The sequence below is a fragment of the Belonocnema kinseyi genome, chromosome 5, assembly GCF_010883055.1.
Source record: "Belonocnema kinseyi isolate 2016_QV_RU_SX_M_011 chromosome 5, B_treatae_v1, whole genome shotgun sequence".
In the NCBI taxonomy this organism is placed as follows: domain Eukaryota; kingdom Metazoa; phylum Arthropoda; class Insecta; order Hymenoptera; family Cynipidae; genus Belonocnema; species Belonocnema kinseyi.
In genome coordinates this window covers 8,239,492-8,257,040 of record NC_046661.1, presented here as the reverse complement: position 1 = coordinate 8,257,040, position 17,549 = coordinate 8,239,492, and the positions used below count along the sequence as shown (strand labels likewise).

Genomic DNA, 17,549 nt, shown 5'->3' with positions numbered 1-17,549 from the left:
GGACCGACCGAGACCTTGGAGGTGAGGAGGCTGAGGGGCAAAGGCAGGCGGCCGATGAGTGGCGACTGGCGGGGGACGATTCCCCTCGTGCGGCATCGTTGCTGCGTTTCAGGTCTGTGAGCTCTGCCCCTTTTTCCCTTTTAATTCTCTTATTTACTAGATATTTCAGAACATATATGTTGTCCATTACCCCCATTCCTTTTCTAAACCCTGATTTGGTGACTCGATCTTTTTATCTTCAACTTCTATTATCAATCTCTCCGACAAAATAGTTACATATAGTTTATACAGTGTTCGCATCAACGTCACCCCCCTATAATCTTTAACCTCATCTCCCTTGCCTTTCTTTACTATTGGTATAACTACTCCTTCTTTCCATAACTCTGGCTATCCCTCTCCTCTTTCTACTCTATTACACATTATCCATGCCTATTCCTCTAGTTCCTCTCCTCCATATTTCCATACTTCATTTGGAATCTCATCTATACCAGGCGCCTTTCCTCCTCCTCATCTCTTTCACTACCATATTTTCCTCCCTTTACAACTTTTCTCTCTACTCCTAGCAAATCCAAAAAAAAATTTCTTCCATTCTATCATTTCAATATCTTGGTTTACTCTTTTTCTTCTTTTTCTTTATTTATTTACTACCTTCCATACCTCTTCTTCCGTCGTAGCCTTCTCCGCCTCTTCCTCGAACCTTTTATTCTCTTCCTCTTTCTTTTGATAACACAACTCAGTATACTCTTTCTTTTTCTTCCTGTATTCTGCCCCATTACTTTTTTCTTTTCTCCACTTTCTTAATTCCTTTCTGACCTCCTTTTTTTCTCTTAGCAGTCCTCATTGCACCCACTTCTATTCCCCCCTTTATTAACTTCATTTTTGTTTGTGCACTCTAATCCTATTTTTATTTCTCCTATCATTTTTCCCATCTCCTCGTCCACATTTCCCTCTCCCATTTTGATATTTCTTATTTTTTCTCTAAACTGTCCTTTTCTTTTCCTTGACTAATTCCCTTGTCCTACACTCTTTACATTTGCTCCTCTTTTACTCATATTGCTATTGCTTTTTTGTCCCTCTCATGTCACTATTGAAGGAAAGTGATCCGAATCAATATATTCACCTACCTCTAGTCTCTTAACCTTCTCTCGGACCTCATCATCCACTATCACATAATCAATTACCGGTCCCCTTTCACTTCCTGAGCGTGTATATACTCCTTTTTCATCCCCTTCTATTTTTTCGTTTAACGTACCATCCCAACTCCTCCAAACTCTTCAACAACTTTTTTCCCTCCCAATTTAGTACCTTACCTTTGGATTTTCTTCCTCTCTCTTCTCCCCATTCCCTTCCTCCTCTGACTCCTGTTCTTGCATTAAAATCCCCACCTATTATCATCCTAATCTCTTCTTCATTTTCTTCAATCGTTTCTTTAATCTCCTCTGCTTTTTCCTACATATCACTGTTCACATAAATCCCTGCTACCTTCCACTTCTCTCCTCCCATTATAGCTTCTTCTACTATAACTTCCTCTTATTGTTCATTCCTGTCTTTCTTATCTTTCCCTGTTATACATTCATTCCTTACTCCCACCACCATTCCGCCCATTGCTCTGCCCTTTTTATTCTTCTTCTTTGCATTTTGCACTTGCCACTCGTAACCTCTTGGTAACCTTCCCCTTACTCTTTCCCATCCCTTTTCATCTAGCCACGTCTCCATCATTATGACTACATCCCATTGTGTCAAATTTCTCATAAACTCCTTATCCTTTCTCTCCAATCCTGCTATATTCCAGTAACAAATCTTCCATTCTTCCCTACTTTCGTTTCTCATCTTTTTTCCTTCTTACTATTTCTTATTTTCCTATCTCCCGTTCCTTCCGCTTCTAGTTTCCCTGCACCTTATTTCTTACTATATGTTCCCTTTCTTCATACCAATCCCACCATACTCCATCTATCTGAATTCTCCCATAGCTAACCCATGTTCTCTTTCCCTTTTTTCTTTCCTCTTTGGCTATTTTCCACAATTTATATTGCATTTTCCTTTCTACACATGTAAAATCATCCTCTATTCTCTCTGGACTACTATATAATAACCTCTCCTTTGTCATCACCTCCCTCTTATGTTCCCATTTCTTTAGTTTCACCAGTACCATTATCTCCCCTCTTCTCACTTCCCTTCCTACATTTAGCATTTCCGCTATCTCTACCTTAGCACCAATCCTTTTTAGTACTTCGTCCACCCCTTCCTTCAGCTCCTTCCCCTCTAATCTGATACCCTTTATCACTATGTTTAATTTTCTTTCTTCCCTCTCTTTCCTTTCTATTCTTTGCTCTATTTTTCTCAGCCTTTCCAGCTCCTTATTCCCACTCTATCCCTTCGCATCCGTCTTCTTCTCTTAACTGCTTTCCTTCCCCTCTCTCTTCCTTTTGATAAAAGCCTCGATTGACCCTACACTTTGTGCTCTTAATCTTTCCTTTTCTATAGTTTTTTTATACTTCCCCCTTGCCTTCCTTTCCTTTATTTTTTCTTTCGGTGTACTGAACACTTCCTACTCTAACTCTGTTTCTTCCGCGGACATACTCGCTCCGCTAGCCATGAATCAAATTCAAACTTTCCCGCCTTGTATACTTCCTTGCCTCTACCGTCGGTGCCTGGTACCTGTCACGCCTTTCTTTGTCGCTACCCAACCCTGCTACTACCAATCCGTCAACAGAGTCTTCCCACCCTGTCACAAATATCCAAACAAACTTCCACACAAATCTGTGTCAATCCTCCAAAATATCTATCTCCCCTATGCAATCTCACAATCTCTCAATTAGATCTCTCACATTTAAAGCAAATCATTTAAAGCAATTTCAACAAGAAAATTAATCTTTTTTGTCGAAAATTTAGCTATGATTAAACATTAATTTTTGTATGGAAAATTAGGCTTGATGGAAAATAAATTTTTTTTGTGCAAAGTTCATGTATTTTATTTTAAAAATGCCTTTTTTTAGTATACAGTCCAGTCTTTTCAACGAAATAAATGGATTCTTGATTTAAATAGATGATTTTTTTTTAAATGAGAATAATCTTCTACAAAAAAAAAAAAGAATTTTAAACTGAAAAAACTCAATATTCAAGAAAAAAACTCAGCAAAAAAGACGAATATTTAACAAAATACATGAATTTTCCACCACACAGTTGAATTTTCAACTAAAAAGAAATTGTTTTTAAAAAAAGTTTAATATCCAGCCAAAAATGTAATAGTTATATTTTCAGTAAAAATATGATTCTTAACCGAAAAAAGAAGTTATAACAAAATATTAAAATTTTCAACAAGAACAAAATTAATTTTCAACGAAAGAGTGGAATTTACAACCCAAGAACTGAATTTTTAATAAAAATAGATAAATTTTCAAAAGAGAAGAATAACTTCCTATCAATCAAGGCGATTTTTCAACTAAATAGTTAAATTTCCAACTAAAAATGATACATTTTTAACAAAAAATTGAACAGTTAAATTTTCAGTTCAAAAATCAATTTTCAACAAAAAAGGGTTTTAAGTCCTAAAAAAATCAACGTTTTTAACCATTTCTATGTCAAAATGAAGTACTTCACCAGAACAGATGATTTTTCTACAAAATCATTGAATTTTTAAATGAAATATATGATGAAACCTCAATAAAAAAATGTAATACTGGAAGTTCTAAACTAAAAAGGAATGTATTCAATAAAAAAGAGTTTGACTTTCTTATTTGTTTCTATTAATAATTCAGTTCGTATTTGAAGCGAATAACAAGAACAATTGTTTTAAATAAACATTGAAATTCATTGTTATGTTGTCGACTAAATTAGTGAAATCATTTTTTGTCGTAAGAACTATGATTTTGGATCTACTTATTTCAAATTTTTTTACAGAAGGAGAATACACATTTTGGTTGAAAACTCTTTTTTTGTGTGTTATTCTTGTGTTATAATTTAATTTTTTCCACTGAAACCTTGAGCATAGAATGGAATTTTGAATTAAAAAGTGTTTGTTTTTTTCAGTTGTTAGTTCGTCATTCAATTACACAGCCACACAAAAAAAAGTTTGCGGATCTGGTAACAAGACACACGTATTCCTATGGATTTTGGGACGCTGAACTCAAATTCGGTATCAAAAATCACCCATCACGTCGTGGTTGAGCCATAACCTCAAAAAATGACAAAAAATCATGCACTGAGGCAAATAAATTTCAAAATAATGCCTGTGATGCAAATTTTCACCTCAAAAACATGTCGACAACTGTGAAGGATCAACTCTTGCCTAATATCAACTTATTTAACATAACTTTACTTAACAGAACCTGACCTCACCTAACCTGAATTAACAGAAATTTATTGAACTACACGTAAAGCTCTGGAAGCATATTTTCTCAGTAGCAAATGTGTACTACATCGAATGGATCAACTCGAGATGGCAACCCTGTTTTTGCGTACTTTCATATTTTGACATTAATAACAGTAAATGTCTGGAGTTTCGTAACCGCTTGTTGGTAGCTTTATTCGCCTGTGTCTGTAACCAGGGCACCTCCACGTGGTGACGGTGGGCAACGGATCCACGTTGGTTGAGTCCCTGGGTAAACGGCGTTCATGCATGCCTGCAAGAATAGCTCAGATTCATTCTGTTACATTTGCAGTAAATATGAAGTGAGCAGATTGCGAAAATCTATCGACGAGGAAGTGAAAATTCTTTACGAAAAGTATTTTGACCGTAAATTGCTGCACCAAGAAACAAAATGGGTTCCTCACGTCATTTCCAATTCCTGCAGACTTATGTTGTATCGTCTAAAAAATGCAAACAACGAAAAGTACCGCAAGTACTGTACACCAACCACATGGAAAAAAACCCGTTATTGCGAAGGACTGCTACCACGAATATGACGTGCATAAAATGAAATTGGAGGTTCCAATATTAGTGTCGCAACTAGAACTGAATGATTTTATTAGAGATCTTGGATTACCGAAAGACGGCGCTGAATTTGCCGCTTTATTTCTAAAAAGAAGAAATCTTCTAGAGCCAAAGACAAAAGTTTCATTCTATCGCGACAGGGACAAAGAATTCAGAAAGTTTTTTGTTAAAGACGAAGAGACGCCTTTAGTGTACTGCACTGACGTTAACGGACTAATGAACCACTTGAAGAAAAATGTGTACAGAGACGAAGAATGGCGACTTTTCATTGATTCGTCAAAACGCAGCATTAAGGCTGTTTTACTGCATAACACGAATACTTACGCTCCTATCCCTGTAGCTCATTCAACGGTCATCAAAGAAGAATATAACAATCTTAAAATGCTTCTTGAAAAAGTTAATTACACGGATCACAAATGGCAAATATGTGGTGATCTCAAAATCATAACAATGATATTAGGCCAACAATCGAGTTTCACGAGAGAGCCATGCTTTATATGCCTGTGGAATAGCAGAGATCGAGCCAATCATTATTACAGCAAAAAACATTGGCCTTTAATAGATTCATTTAAACCTGGTTCTCATAATATCATCAACCAAAGCCTCGTTGATCCAGAAAAAATTTTACTACCACCCCTCCACGTAAAGCTTGGGCTGATGAAGCAATTTGTCAAGGCGTTAGACAAAGATGGTCAATGCTCTAACTATATATCCCTTAAATTCTCTAATGTTTCAGACGCTAAATTGAAAGAAGGAGTCTTTGATGGACCACAGATTCTAATATTGCCAAGAGAAACTAATTTCGTGAGCCACATAACGAAAATTGAAATGGACGCTTGGGAAAGTTTTAAAGCAGTAAACGCAAATTTCCTAGGTAACAAAAAAAGTCCAGACTACGAGAATATTGTTGCGAAAATGATAAGAAACTACAAAAAGTTAGGCTGCTTGATGAATTTAAAACTTCACTTTCTAGATTCCCATCTGGATAAGTTTCCGGAAAATGTTGGTGATTTCAGCGAAGAACAAGGGGAACGTTTTCATCAAGACATAAAAGTGATGAAACAACGATATCAGGGGAAACGAATTTAGGTCTTAAACGTAAGCGTAACTCTTTGTATCGTTCCTTTCAAGAAAAAAGGACACGCTATATCAGGCAGAAGATAGACTGAAGTAGGTCTATAAATCAATTCAATTAAGATAAAAAGCAAGATAAAATGTAAACACGCAAGATAGTATAAATATCCCTTAATTTTAAGAAAAGCAAAGAGAGAAAAATTTTGAATAAAACTCTTATTCATTTGAATGTTTAAGTTACAGTTCTACATTTTAATTGATACAAACATTGTCGGGTTAATTGAAATGGGGTCAATTCTACTTATAGTTCTAAGTTTCTTCAAATGAGTAACGTGCGTCTAAATTTTTAACCACCTGTAGTACAATGAAATGAATTTTATTGTGTTACAACGGGAACACTTAAGGTAAAATGTGTTGCTTTAAGCAAAATTTCGTTAGGTTCAGTTAAGTTAGATTCATTTGCAGGTTAAGATCGAGTTAACCTATTAAATATAGCACACATTTCAGACTGCGAACCGTACGCTTACATAGCTACACATGTGGTTGAATTTCATTCGGCTAGGTTAGGTTAGGTCAGGTTTTGTTAGGTTAGGATAGGTTAAACCTCTATGTAGGTTAAGCCGAAACTGAATGAAACGGTACCGCAAACACAACGGGACAACACAATGAGTTTAATTGTGTTAGTGAAGTTAAATTAGGTTAGGTTAGGTCAGGTTTTTTTAGGTTAGGATAGGTTTGACCTCTTTGCAGGTTAAGTCCAAGTTGATTCAAACGGTACCGCAAACATAACGGGACAACACAATCAGTTTAATTGTGTTTCGTGGGGTTAGGTTAGGTTAGGCTAGGTTAGATTTATTTCTAGGTTAGGCTCGAGTTGACCCATTCGATGTAGCACACATTTGCTACTGGGAAAATATGCTTCCAGAGCTTTACGTGTAGTTCAGTAAATTTCTGTTAATTCAGGTTAGGTGAGGTCAGGTTCTGTTGGGTAAAGTTATATTAAATAAGTTGATACCAGGCAAGGGTTGATCCTTCACAGTTGTCGACATGTTTTTGAAGTAAAAATTTGCATCACTGGTATTATTTTGATATTTATTTGCCTCAGTGCATGATTTTTCGTCATTTTTTAAAGTTATGGCTCAACCATGACGTGATGGTGATTTTTGATACCGAATTGAAATTCAGCGCCCCAAAATCCATAGAAATACGTGTGTCTTGTTACCAGATCCGCACACTTTTTTTTGTGTGGCTGTGTAATCAGGAATTTGGAATTTATACAATAAAGGGTGTCACATAGGGTGGTACCATCATGCACTGGTGAATCTTCTTCTTTAAAAATTCATGCATACCGCTTCTAAATTAGTTCGAATTTACAAAAAAATAAATGAATTTTTTTTTTAAACGACAAAAATACTATTTACATGTTTCGCAAGCCCTATAAAGTTTAAATAGTATGTCTCACAAAAAAGACGTTTTTGTAAATTTTGGACAGAATAGTGAATTGTAGGCATATTGAGTAGTCTCGTCATTTCTCTTTTCAATTAGCCATGAAATAAAAATCAAAAATTATTTTTTAAATTTCATCCCCGTAAGCAAATGTTAAAATAACTTGTTCAAACCATTTGTTATTGTTATTAATTATTTTCTCTCGGAATAGAGTTACAAAGTCTTGTTTTTTCCGACTTTTGTAACGTTTCAGTTAGAGCAAAAAATAATCAATTAAACTTAACAGAAATAAATTTTTTTTAAATATTTATTTATTTTTCATAATAATATTATCTTATAATAATGCTAGAAAGTCGCATTTTTTGTGACATTTTTTCAATAAGAGTGAGGTAATAATCACCATAATGTCGACTTTTCACTTAGAGTTAGTTAATAATAATTTACATTTAGGCCAAATAATTATCTAGAAAAATTATTATTGTTTATAAATATGTTTTCTATAGTAATGCTAGACAGTTGTGGTTTTTTAAAAATAATTTTTAAACTTTTGAGCCACTTTTTACTTAGTGACCTAATAATGAATGCGAGTTAAGTTATAAAAAAACGATAAATAAACGTCAGAGAGCAACATTTAAAAAAAAATTTCTTTCTTTTTTGTAAATATATTTTTATTAAATAAAAAAGATATTTGAAATATTCTTCACATTTACTATATGGTGCTAATCAGCATTACTCTAAGAGAAAATATTTATAACAAATAATAAATTTTTAGAACAATTATGTCCCTGCACTTGCATCAATTATTACCTAACTTTAATTAAAAAGTATTACAGAAAAATTGCAATGGTTTCAACCATTATTTCTGTTAAATTAAAATTATTATGGCCTCGCTCAATTCTGTTTTATAGGGTCCCGGAAAAACCATAATTGTAGAAAGGGGGGTTTGCGAGTTTTTGTCTCTAATTGTAATTTTTTTGCCTGTTTTTAAAAAATTACAATTAGAGACAAAAACTCGCAAACCCCCCTTTCTTCAATTATGGTTTTTTTCGAGACCCTATAAAACAGAATTGTGGGTTAATGTATAAAAAGTAATTATTTAATCCTATATAATGACTATAAACTAAAATGTTAAGCTTTAACTAGAATTCACGTAATGTTGACAATTCTCGATGAAATTGACAAAAACGTATTTATTCTTTTCCGAAATACTTGTTAAAGTTGCGGAACCTGAAAATATAATTTAAAAAAATTTATTTATTATTTTGTACATTCTTTTTTCTTTTTTGAATATGCTGAGTTTAAAAACGTTTCTTTTGCTCTCCTTTATGTGACCCCCGTGACGCCTTAAATAAGTAACACACATGCAAAGTGTGACAGGTTATTTTTCTATTAAAATATTCATTATCACATACATGCAATGTAGTTTATTTTGTCTGCTGCAAAACACAGTATTTTAAAATCAAAGCGGTTGTATTTCATAAGGGAAAGGCGCTCACAGTTAATTTCAAATTGAGCGTCTATACAAGTTTTAACTTTTTAGTTTCCGTATGCTTATCTTTTCCCTAGACTTATTTCTTCCAATCAATCACACACATGCTGCAGATTTCATACTCGCTAAGAAAGTCTTCAGTTTTCAAAATACTTTTTTGTTCCACAATTGAGATGCCGGATGCAGAAAGAAAATATATAATAATTTTGAAGATGATATGAGAGCCCTTGAATACTGAAACCAAGGCACAAGATACTTCAAACAAATTTCATATATCTTTCTATCTGGAATCTCAATTATTTATTGAGAGATTCTAAATCATCTTTCATTTATTGTGCACTGACACACATACACGCAATATCATTTATTGTGTATTTTGCAACAGACAATGAATCAGTATCAATATGTGTCTTACCATCTGACGCTACAAATGTATCTTTATGGAACAAATTCAGTCGGTAGACTTAATCATTTTCAGGAAAAGTGACTGAATTTTAATTTTTTGCAAAGCAATGCTATAATAAAAAACTAATAATACTTTTTGCGTTAGGTGTGGTAACAGAGTATGTATTTACGTAGCAACGCTATGGCGTGCATTTGTCTCAGGGTTCTCAATAGTTTTTTGAGCATTAGACACCTTAAATATATCTCCGTGCAGAAAATAAAGTAGGTCGACCTAATAAGAAAAATACTGAGATCCCTGAAGAAAATGCACATTATAGCATTGCTATGCAAATACATAGAAATCTAGGCCTTTTGCCTCGAAATGACCATGTCAACGCGTCTATCCCGAACACTATTTAGGTGTCAAACAGTTTTTTACTCAGGCCTAGTTAGCGGAGCTAAGGGACATGAGTCAAAAGACGTACATATTGTAAGCACAATATATATTTCAAATTGCGAAAGAAGCTCGAGAAGTATGCTAGGACAGAAAAGTATGGCGACAAATAGTTAATCAAAAGAGTGTCAGTAGAGTGAATGACGCTTGAAACAAAAGACCTTCGATACTAATGGTGTTGTGGAAAGAACGTATTATTTAAATATATAACAAAAGAATTATGAATCAATCTAAAAATTTTACATCCCTTCCTCACATTACTCCCTTCACTATCGACTGAGTGACGCCTACCAAGAAACAAATATGGCTTAATGGTGTAAGAATAAAAACTAAAAAAAACCTTAATACCCTCTGAGTGATCCTGCTCCTCGTATCGGTGATCCCATTTAAGTGCTTCAGCTCTTGGAGTAAAAGAAATGCCGGAACTCTCATAAGCCAGAAGTTTGCCTGAAATATATTTAATTTAAGTTAGTTCTTTTTCGTAAAAAATGGATGTTTCCAATTCAAAAACACGAAATTTTAACAAAGTAGTAAAAGCAGGTTAAAGCCATTTCTGTATGACTATTTAAAAACCTCAATTCCCCTCTACAATTTTTTCTCTGTATATCACGCCCTTTGCCTTCTAATTTGAATTTTTGATTTTTTAAATCGTATTTCGATCAATAAAACCAAATTATCAAGTGCGGCCAAAAATTGTTCAAGCCAGTTATGTATGACTTTTTGAAATCTTCAGTTCCCCTCTCCATTTGGTTCTCTGTATATCACGTCCTTTGCCTTCTAATTTGAATTTTTTATTTTTCCAATCGCATCTCGATAAATAAAACTAAAATATTAAGTACGGCCAAAAAATGTTTAAAGCCAGTTCTGTACTTTTTTAAAAAGCTTTAATTCCCTTCTACAATTGTTTCCTGTAAATCACGTTCATTGGCTTCTAATTTGAATTTTTCATTTTTACATTCTCATCTAATGAAAAGGTATTGGTGTTATGTAAAATTTTACTTTGTCGGTTTTCATAAAATATTCACGTTTTGAGACCCTCTGAGTCATAAAAAAGCGATGTTTACGAAGGTGTTTGTCTGTCTGTCTATAGTCTGTATTCTGTAGGCACGATAACTTTAAAAAAATGGATCAGATTGGATTCTGCTTTGGCACACTTTTTTAAGGCCTGAAAAGAAAGAAGAAGTTCGTGAACCAGCTATTTTGGATCAAAATTCAAAAAGTGAGCACGTTTTCAACATTTTTAAGACCACATTTTTTGAAGATTTCAAAATTCTATGAACAGTTATTTATAGTACTCCAAATCCTAAACAATTTATCCTAATGACTTTTTTCTATAAAAAGAAAATCATTAGAGTTAGAGCATTTTTAAAATCCAAAAAAACAAACTAAAATGAACATTTGAAGCCAAACAACGCATGCTATAAAAAAAGTCAAGAGAAGAAAAACGTTGATTTTTAAAATCCCTACAAGATCGTTATAACGACTGTTTTTACTTGATCGAAAATTTGATCGTACCTCAACTTTTTGAAACCACATTTTTTCAAGATTTTAAAATTCTATAAACGGTTGTTCATAGTATTCAGAAACCCAAAAAATTTATCCTAATGACTTTCTTCTATAAAAACAAAAAAATTATCAGAGTTAAAGCATTTTCAAAATCCAAAAAAAAAAACTAAAATTAACATTTCAAGCCAACAACGCAAACAATGAAAAAAAGACAAGAAAAAAAACGTTGATTTTCGAAAGCCCTAAAAGGTGGTCATAACAACTTTTTTGATTTGGTCGAAAATTTAGAATTTTATCGTACGAAAAATAATAGACGCGCAGTTCTTGTTTTTAGTCGTAAAAAAGAATATGAAAAATTAAAAATTAAAAATAAATTTTTGGACTAACGATATAATCTACATAAGCTAGTTTTTTCTTTAATCGTAAGATATACCCTTTAAAATAAAAAATTTAAAATATTTTAATACATTTTTTTTAATAAATATTTTTTGTGAAACGAAACAAAGTATGCACTAAAATTAAGACAAGAGTTGTTCACCCAAGAAGATCTATAAATTTGTTATTAATAATTTTTAAATATGACGAGTAGATTTTCTTTTAATCGTAAAAAATAAGATTGAAAATAAAAAAATTAAATTTTTAGAATAAATTTTTGGAAAAAGGACACGAAAGATGAAACAAATTTTTTAAAAAAGTTTCTTTAACCAAAAATATCTAAAAGTTTGTTATAAAATTTGATTAAAAATTATATATAGTAAACAAACATCTGCCCGCTTAGCGGGCACTTTCTTATAGCGCTCTGTTTGCGTGGCTAGTCTTTATGTTTACCCTACATTTGTGCGCAATTTTTTAAAAATTAAGGGTCAAAACATCGATAACTTCTATTTGGTGATTGAAAATTCTCTTTTGTCGAACCTCCTTCAGATTTAACGAACACATTCTCATTATGTATCTCGTACATCGCATTCGATTTTGTCGAAAGTGCAAACTTATTTGCAATATTATTTCTACGTTAATATATATATTATTATATTATATATATTTAGTTTTAGCTATGAAATAGTAATAAACAAAATATAATAACAAAATGTATTTTGCATAATTTAAAATTTCCTAAATATGTGAAAAAATTTTTTAAATTAAATTAAATACACACTTTTTGAAAAAAAATTTAAAATATACAAAATTTAATTTCTCTAACGTAAAAAAAAAACAAAAAATCTTAATTTTTTTCTTTTATGGGAAGAAAATTGCATTGTATTTCAAGTATTAGAAAATAGCAAAAAAAGGAATATTTTCAAATAAGGAAAAACATTTTTTCCAGAAAGCTTTAATATTATAGGAAACATATCCATATAACTCAATCCATAAAAATAATATAATCCTTATATAAAAATTGAAGTGTACTCTGAGAAGTTAGCTGTAGGAGATAACTTATTCTCGAGCTGATTGGCTCTCGACTAAACTGATTTGTAGTTGTACATTAGCCGCGAAATTTGAATGATTTTTGTTTTATCTATAACCTTATTCTTTTAAGTTTTCGACTGTAAAGTTTTGAAATATTTGTTACAAAATGTTACTTACTCATATAAAACAATGAAATTTTCAACAACGTTGTTGAAAGCTTATTATTCATCATATGGCTTATGAATTAAATACTATATTCAAGATGGCCGCTTTTTGGTGCGATAGACTCTCTCCTATATATAAGTTCATCAGGATGCGCCATCTTTAGGATGAAGAAAGATCTATTGTACACGATATCGAAGACCAATTTTCTTTTCAAAAATTCAATTTCTAAACAAAAATATGACTGCTCAACAAAAAATTAATTTTCCACGAACAGATGAAGTTTTAAATCAAAAAGTTAATTTTTTAAATAATAGTCAAATTTTCTAATGAAAAAGATTTTAGTCGAGTTTTCACGATAAAACTATAAATTTTGTAACTAGAAAAAATTTCGCACAAAAAATTGAATTTTCAATCTAAAAAGACGAATTTTTAACCGAAAAACATGACTTTTCAACAAAATTGTGGAATTCTCCGGAAAATAGTTGCATTTTTATCAAAAAATATGAAATTTACCTTAAAGCCGAAGAAATTTTTATTACTGTCACGTATTGTGTGACCTTTATGAAGAATTTTATGAAAATCAATAATACAATTAAGAAAAGTGGAGAGAGCAGAGTTGAGAAGAGAGGGAGATTGAATTCCTGCACCATTTATCGTCACTCATTCCACTCGTCTAACAGACATTCATTACCTTTATCCTGGAGTTCAACAATTGTGGTTTAACGACAAAATATTGATCCCACATGGACATTAGAAGATGCTTCAAACCTCCCAAGGGGGAGTCGGATGTTCTGGAAGGACACGCGTTAAAGGGTGGAACCACTTTATTCTGTAATTAAACTGTGAAGTCCGCCGCAGTTTCTCAGTCCGAGGTCATACTCTTAGTCCGCCGCAAATCCTGAATTCTGCTGCATGTTGCAGTCTGCACTTCCCCGCTGTCTGTACTCTGATTCAAGTTCGAGGTCATTGCTGTAAGTCGCCGCTCAACTCCATATTTTATTCTGCAGTCCGCCGCAAGTTCGAGATTGACAAATCAGTAGCCCCCGCCCCACCCCCTGTCTTCAAGTCTGCACCAGTTTCTTGATCATTTCTGTGGAAAACTACTTCCAGTTCAGCTATTATACCAGGAATTTCCAGTCTTGGAGATCGAGGTACAAGACTCTCTTCCTCCTTTTTTTCCCTCTCTCTCAGTCCCTTAAAAATCTTCTTCACTCTCCCTCTCTCTCGATCTCTATTTCCTTCATTATACTCATTCTACTGTAGTATGCTCCACAATGTAACTATTAAATAATGCATTCATAATTTTGAGTCTCTTTTAACTAGCAATACATGTATGTATGTGTGTGTGTGTTGATACAAGCCGGGGTGTGTGGTTGTCCCGACTTGATCTAAAGTCGATGCGTGGATATGTGAGCGGGCAAGGCGAGTGGCTAATCGTTCGTGAGCGTGTGAGAGCTCGGTCGGTGAATCGTGTGGAGCCGCCTGTATCTCTCCTGAGGTAGGGCTTCTCAAAACGATGGTGATGATGATTACGAGGCGTAGGTCTTCCTGGGCCTGGCGAGCCGTTCGTGCCCTCCTATGCAGAGGCTACTGTACCACGATTTCCGACGTCTTCTCGGGCGCGGCGAGCCGCTCGTACCCTCCTGGGCAGAGGCTACGTTACCGCGGCTTAGGATTCTTGTAACTGAATCTCTCCTCGTACGGGAAGGCTCCTGTTGTTGGATTGCAGGAAGGTGTCCACTCGAGCCATCGACTGGTTCTGGATCCTGCGGCTGGTGGGTGGCGGCAACGAAAGGCGAGGGGTCCCTTTGACCTTCAAGAGGTCTATCAAGGAGGAGCAGGTAAAAGAAAAATAGCAAGAACGATCGGGGCAGCAAGACGGGCGTACCGCTCCCAAAAAAAGTTAGCAGAGGGTTCCGGGGCTGTTGAGAGCTTACCGGCCCTGTAGTGGATAGGAAAAGAGAGGGCGGGGCTGCAGTGTGCGTACCGACGCAGAAATAGTAGAATTATAGGAAAGCAGGCGAGGCGGGGCTGCAAGGAGCGTACCGACCCTGAAGTAAGAAAAGAGTTGTGGCAGGGCTGCTAATAGTTTACCAACCACGAGAAAGAGAGAGGTGAAAAGATTGCGGGCGGGGCTGCAAGAAGCGTACCGATATAGAAGGATTAGCATGATAGGAAAGAGGCGAGGCGGGGCTGCAGGGAGCGTACCGACCTCTAGAAGGAAGTAAAGATTTCGGACGGGGCTGCAAGAAGCGTACCGACCACGAGAGGGAGAGAGAGAGAGAAGGAGAGGTGTGTAGGAGTAAGGATAGTTTCTCAAGAGAGAAAGAAAAACGATCTGGAATTAATTTTAAAGTTCGAATGAACTTTTTTCTCAAAAAGGTGGTACTAGGTACCGAAAGCGAGGTTACCCAGCTGGAAGCCCGAATAGAAGTGCGTGCCTACGCTTGCACGCACCCGATATTATTTCCGTCGGCCGAGAGGCGGGCCGGCCGGCGATTGGCGCGGTCCTCTCGGCCACTCGCGTTGTGAATGGTAGGGCGTAGCGTCTGCCCTGTCCATCCCTACCATCGATGTGTTTGAGCGCGCAGCTCGAGCTCGGACTAGCGACAACATGGCGCGTTGCACGAAGTTTCGAGAATGTCGTACAGGGTAAAGCGAAAATTATAAAATAAAATGCCATATAAAATTGAGACAAAAATATAAAAGTATAAAATGAAAAATGCCTAGCGAAAAAAAATACAAGACTAAAAGATGAAACTTACAAGTAAAAGGTATAACAAAAGGTAAATCACAAAAGGTGAAAATACGAAAATAGAAAATATAAACTTAAAGATAATTAAAAAAATCAGATAATGCAGGATAAAATATAGGACCATTATATAATTAACTATAGTTCCTACAAAGTAAAAATTGAAAGGTACAGAAAAATATGAAACTAGATTATAATTTGACGAAAAGGCGAAAGATATCGTTAGAAGTAAAAATTAAGGAAAATATAAAGCCTAGCGCCATAATTTTTTCCTATATGAAATACAAGGTAAAGCAGAAACTAAATTCTAAAATTAAAATACAAAAATATTACAATAGAACTATATACAGAATGTCTAGTCCTCTTGTGTTTCCTAACCCTGTGTATTATTAATAATAAAAGGCCATAACAGTGTGTGTGTGTGGGGGGGGGGGCGTAAAATTACAAAAAAGTTGAATTTTCATCCAAAAAAGATTTCAGTTAACTCAGTAACATCAAAATTTGAATTTTTTTAACAAAAAAATTAGTTTCTACGAAAAAAATATGAAATTAATTTCAAAGCCGAAGTGTTTTTTATTTTTAAAAAAGTTGAGTTTTATCCAAAAAAGATTCCCGTTAACTCAGTAACGTCCAAAATTAAATTTTTGTAACAAAAAAAATAAATTTCTACGAAAAAAACTGGATTCTCAATCAAAAAAGACGAATCTTTTCAACCAAAAAGGATGAATTTCTAACAAAATAGTTACATTCTCTGCCAAATAGTTGCATTTTTATTCGAAAAATATCGATTTTGTACTAAAACTGATGAATTTGTAATAAAAAACAAATTCTTTTTACAAGTGGAACTTTCATTCAGAAAATATATTAGTTCATTTTTCAACACCAAAATAAAAATTACAAACAAAAAGTAAATTTTTTACGTAATACGAGTAGTTAAGTTTTCAAGAAAATAGTATAATAGCTTAATTTTATCAAACATGTGCATTTTATCAAAAAAAGACTTAATTTCTGCTAAAGCAAGTAAACTTTAAAATAAAAAAGACAAACTTTCAAAAACAGCGTTGAATTTTCAACCGAAAAATTAACGTTATCGGTCTCTTATTCAAGTTATCGTTCTCAAAGTAATATAACCATCTCAGAACTCTAACTTTCAGGCCACACGAAATTGTATGTTTGGTAGGCTTAAAATTTTCGCGGAAAACTTGAACTTTTTTATTTTGAATACAAGATTTATCTATCGCATATTTTTTATCTCTCATATTCATAAAATGAATAAATTTTTTCCTTCATCTCAAACATATAAATTTATATTTTAAAATTATAAGTAGATGTATAAGGCGGGTTCTGGCTCATGATTCCTACCTTACCGGCATCGAGAAGGTTCGACCTGTAGTGGTTCGTGTCCGTGCTAAATTTTCTGGAAAAAAGGGTTCGTGTCCGTGCTAAAGCTTGAGATCTTTCTCAAAGGATCCTTATGAAGTCACTATTACGCAGTAGTCTGTAGCCAAATTCATATAAACAGGTTCCATGTTATCACGTGCATGTGCCAAGGTTAAATGTCGCTTTATTCTAGTATTAAGTAGCGAGCGAGGACCAGAGATAACAGCTACACGCGTTTAAACTCGCAGAAGCATTCATACATCAGCAGTCTGAGGCTGCACACATTTCATTATCCTATGCTATCGTTCTATAAAGAGATAACTTCTTTTTACAGCTCGCAATCGTTCTCTTTCGTATTCATTCTTTTCCATATGCTAGGTCCGTGAACCTATGGACGAGGTATATGTAACAAGATACTGAAACCAATTTCGAGACTCGAGAGAGATTATAGACAGCATTAAGGGCATGTGACACAGCGAAATACCTATATTACCGACCTCATTTTATCCGTACAATGGATATTTTTTTTGAATCTAAGAACTTTTTTTGTATATAAAAT

General features: G+C 34.1%; 1 protein-coding gene across 6 annotated transcripts in view; it reads right to left on the bottom strand.

The window, feature by feature from the left end:
* The window catches only part of LOC117172747 (zinc transporter 1), a 491,563-nt gene that overhangs the window by 360,680 nt on the left and 113,334 nt on the right, over positions 1-17,549 (bottom strand). For 3 of the 6 annotated variants that reach the window (XM_033360935.1, XM_033360939.1, XM_033360936.1), the window contains one exon: positions 10,129-10,227. The exons of 1 other annotated variant lie outside the window; for it this stretch is intronic. In XM_033360935.1, coding sequence (XP_033216826.1) covers positions 10,129-10,166 — 38 coding nt within the window. In that variant the 5' untranslated portion in view covers positions 10,167-10,227. Of the gene's footprint in view, positions 1-10,120; positions 10,228-17,549 lie in introns of all 6 variants that reach the window. 2 more of the 6 variants (XM_033360933.1, XM_033360934.1) reach the window with 1 other exon arrangement.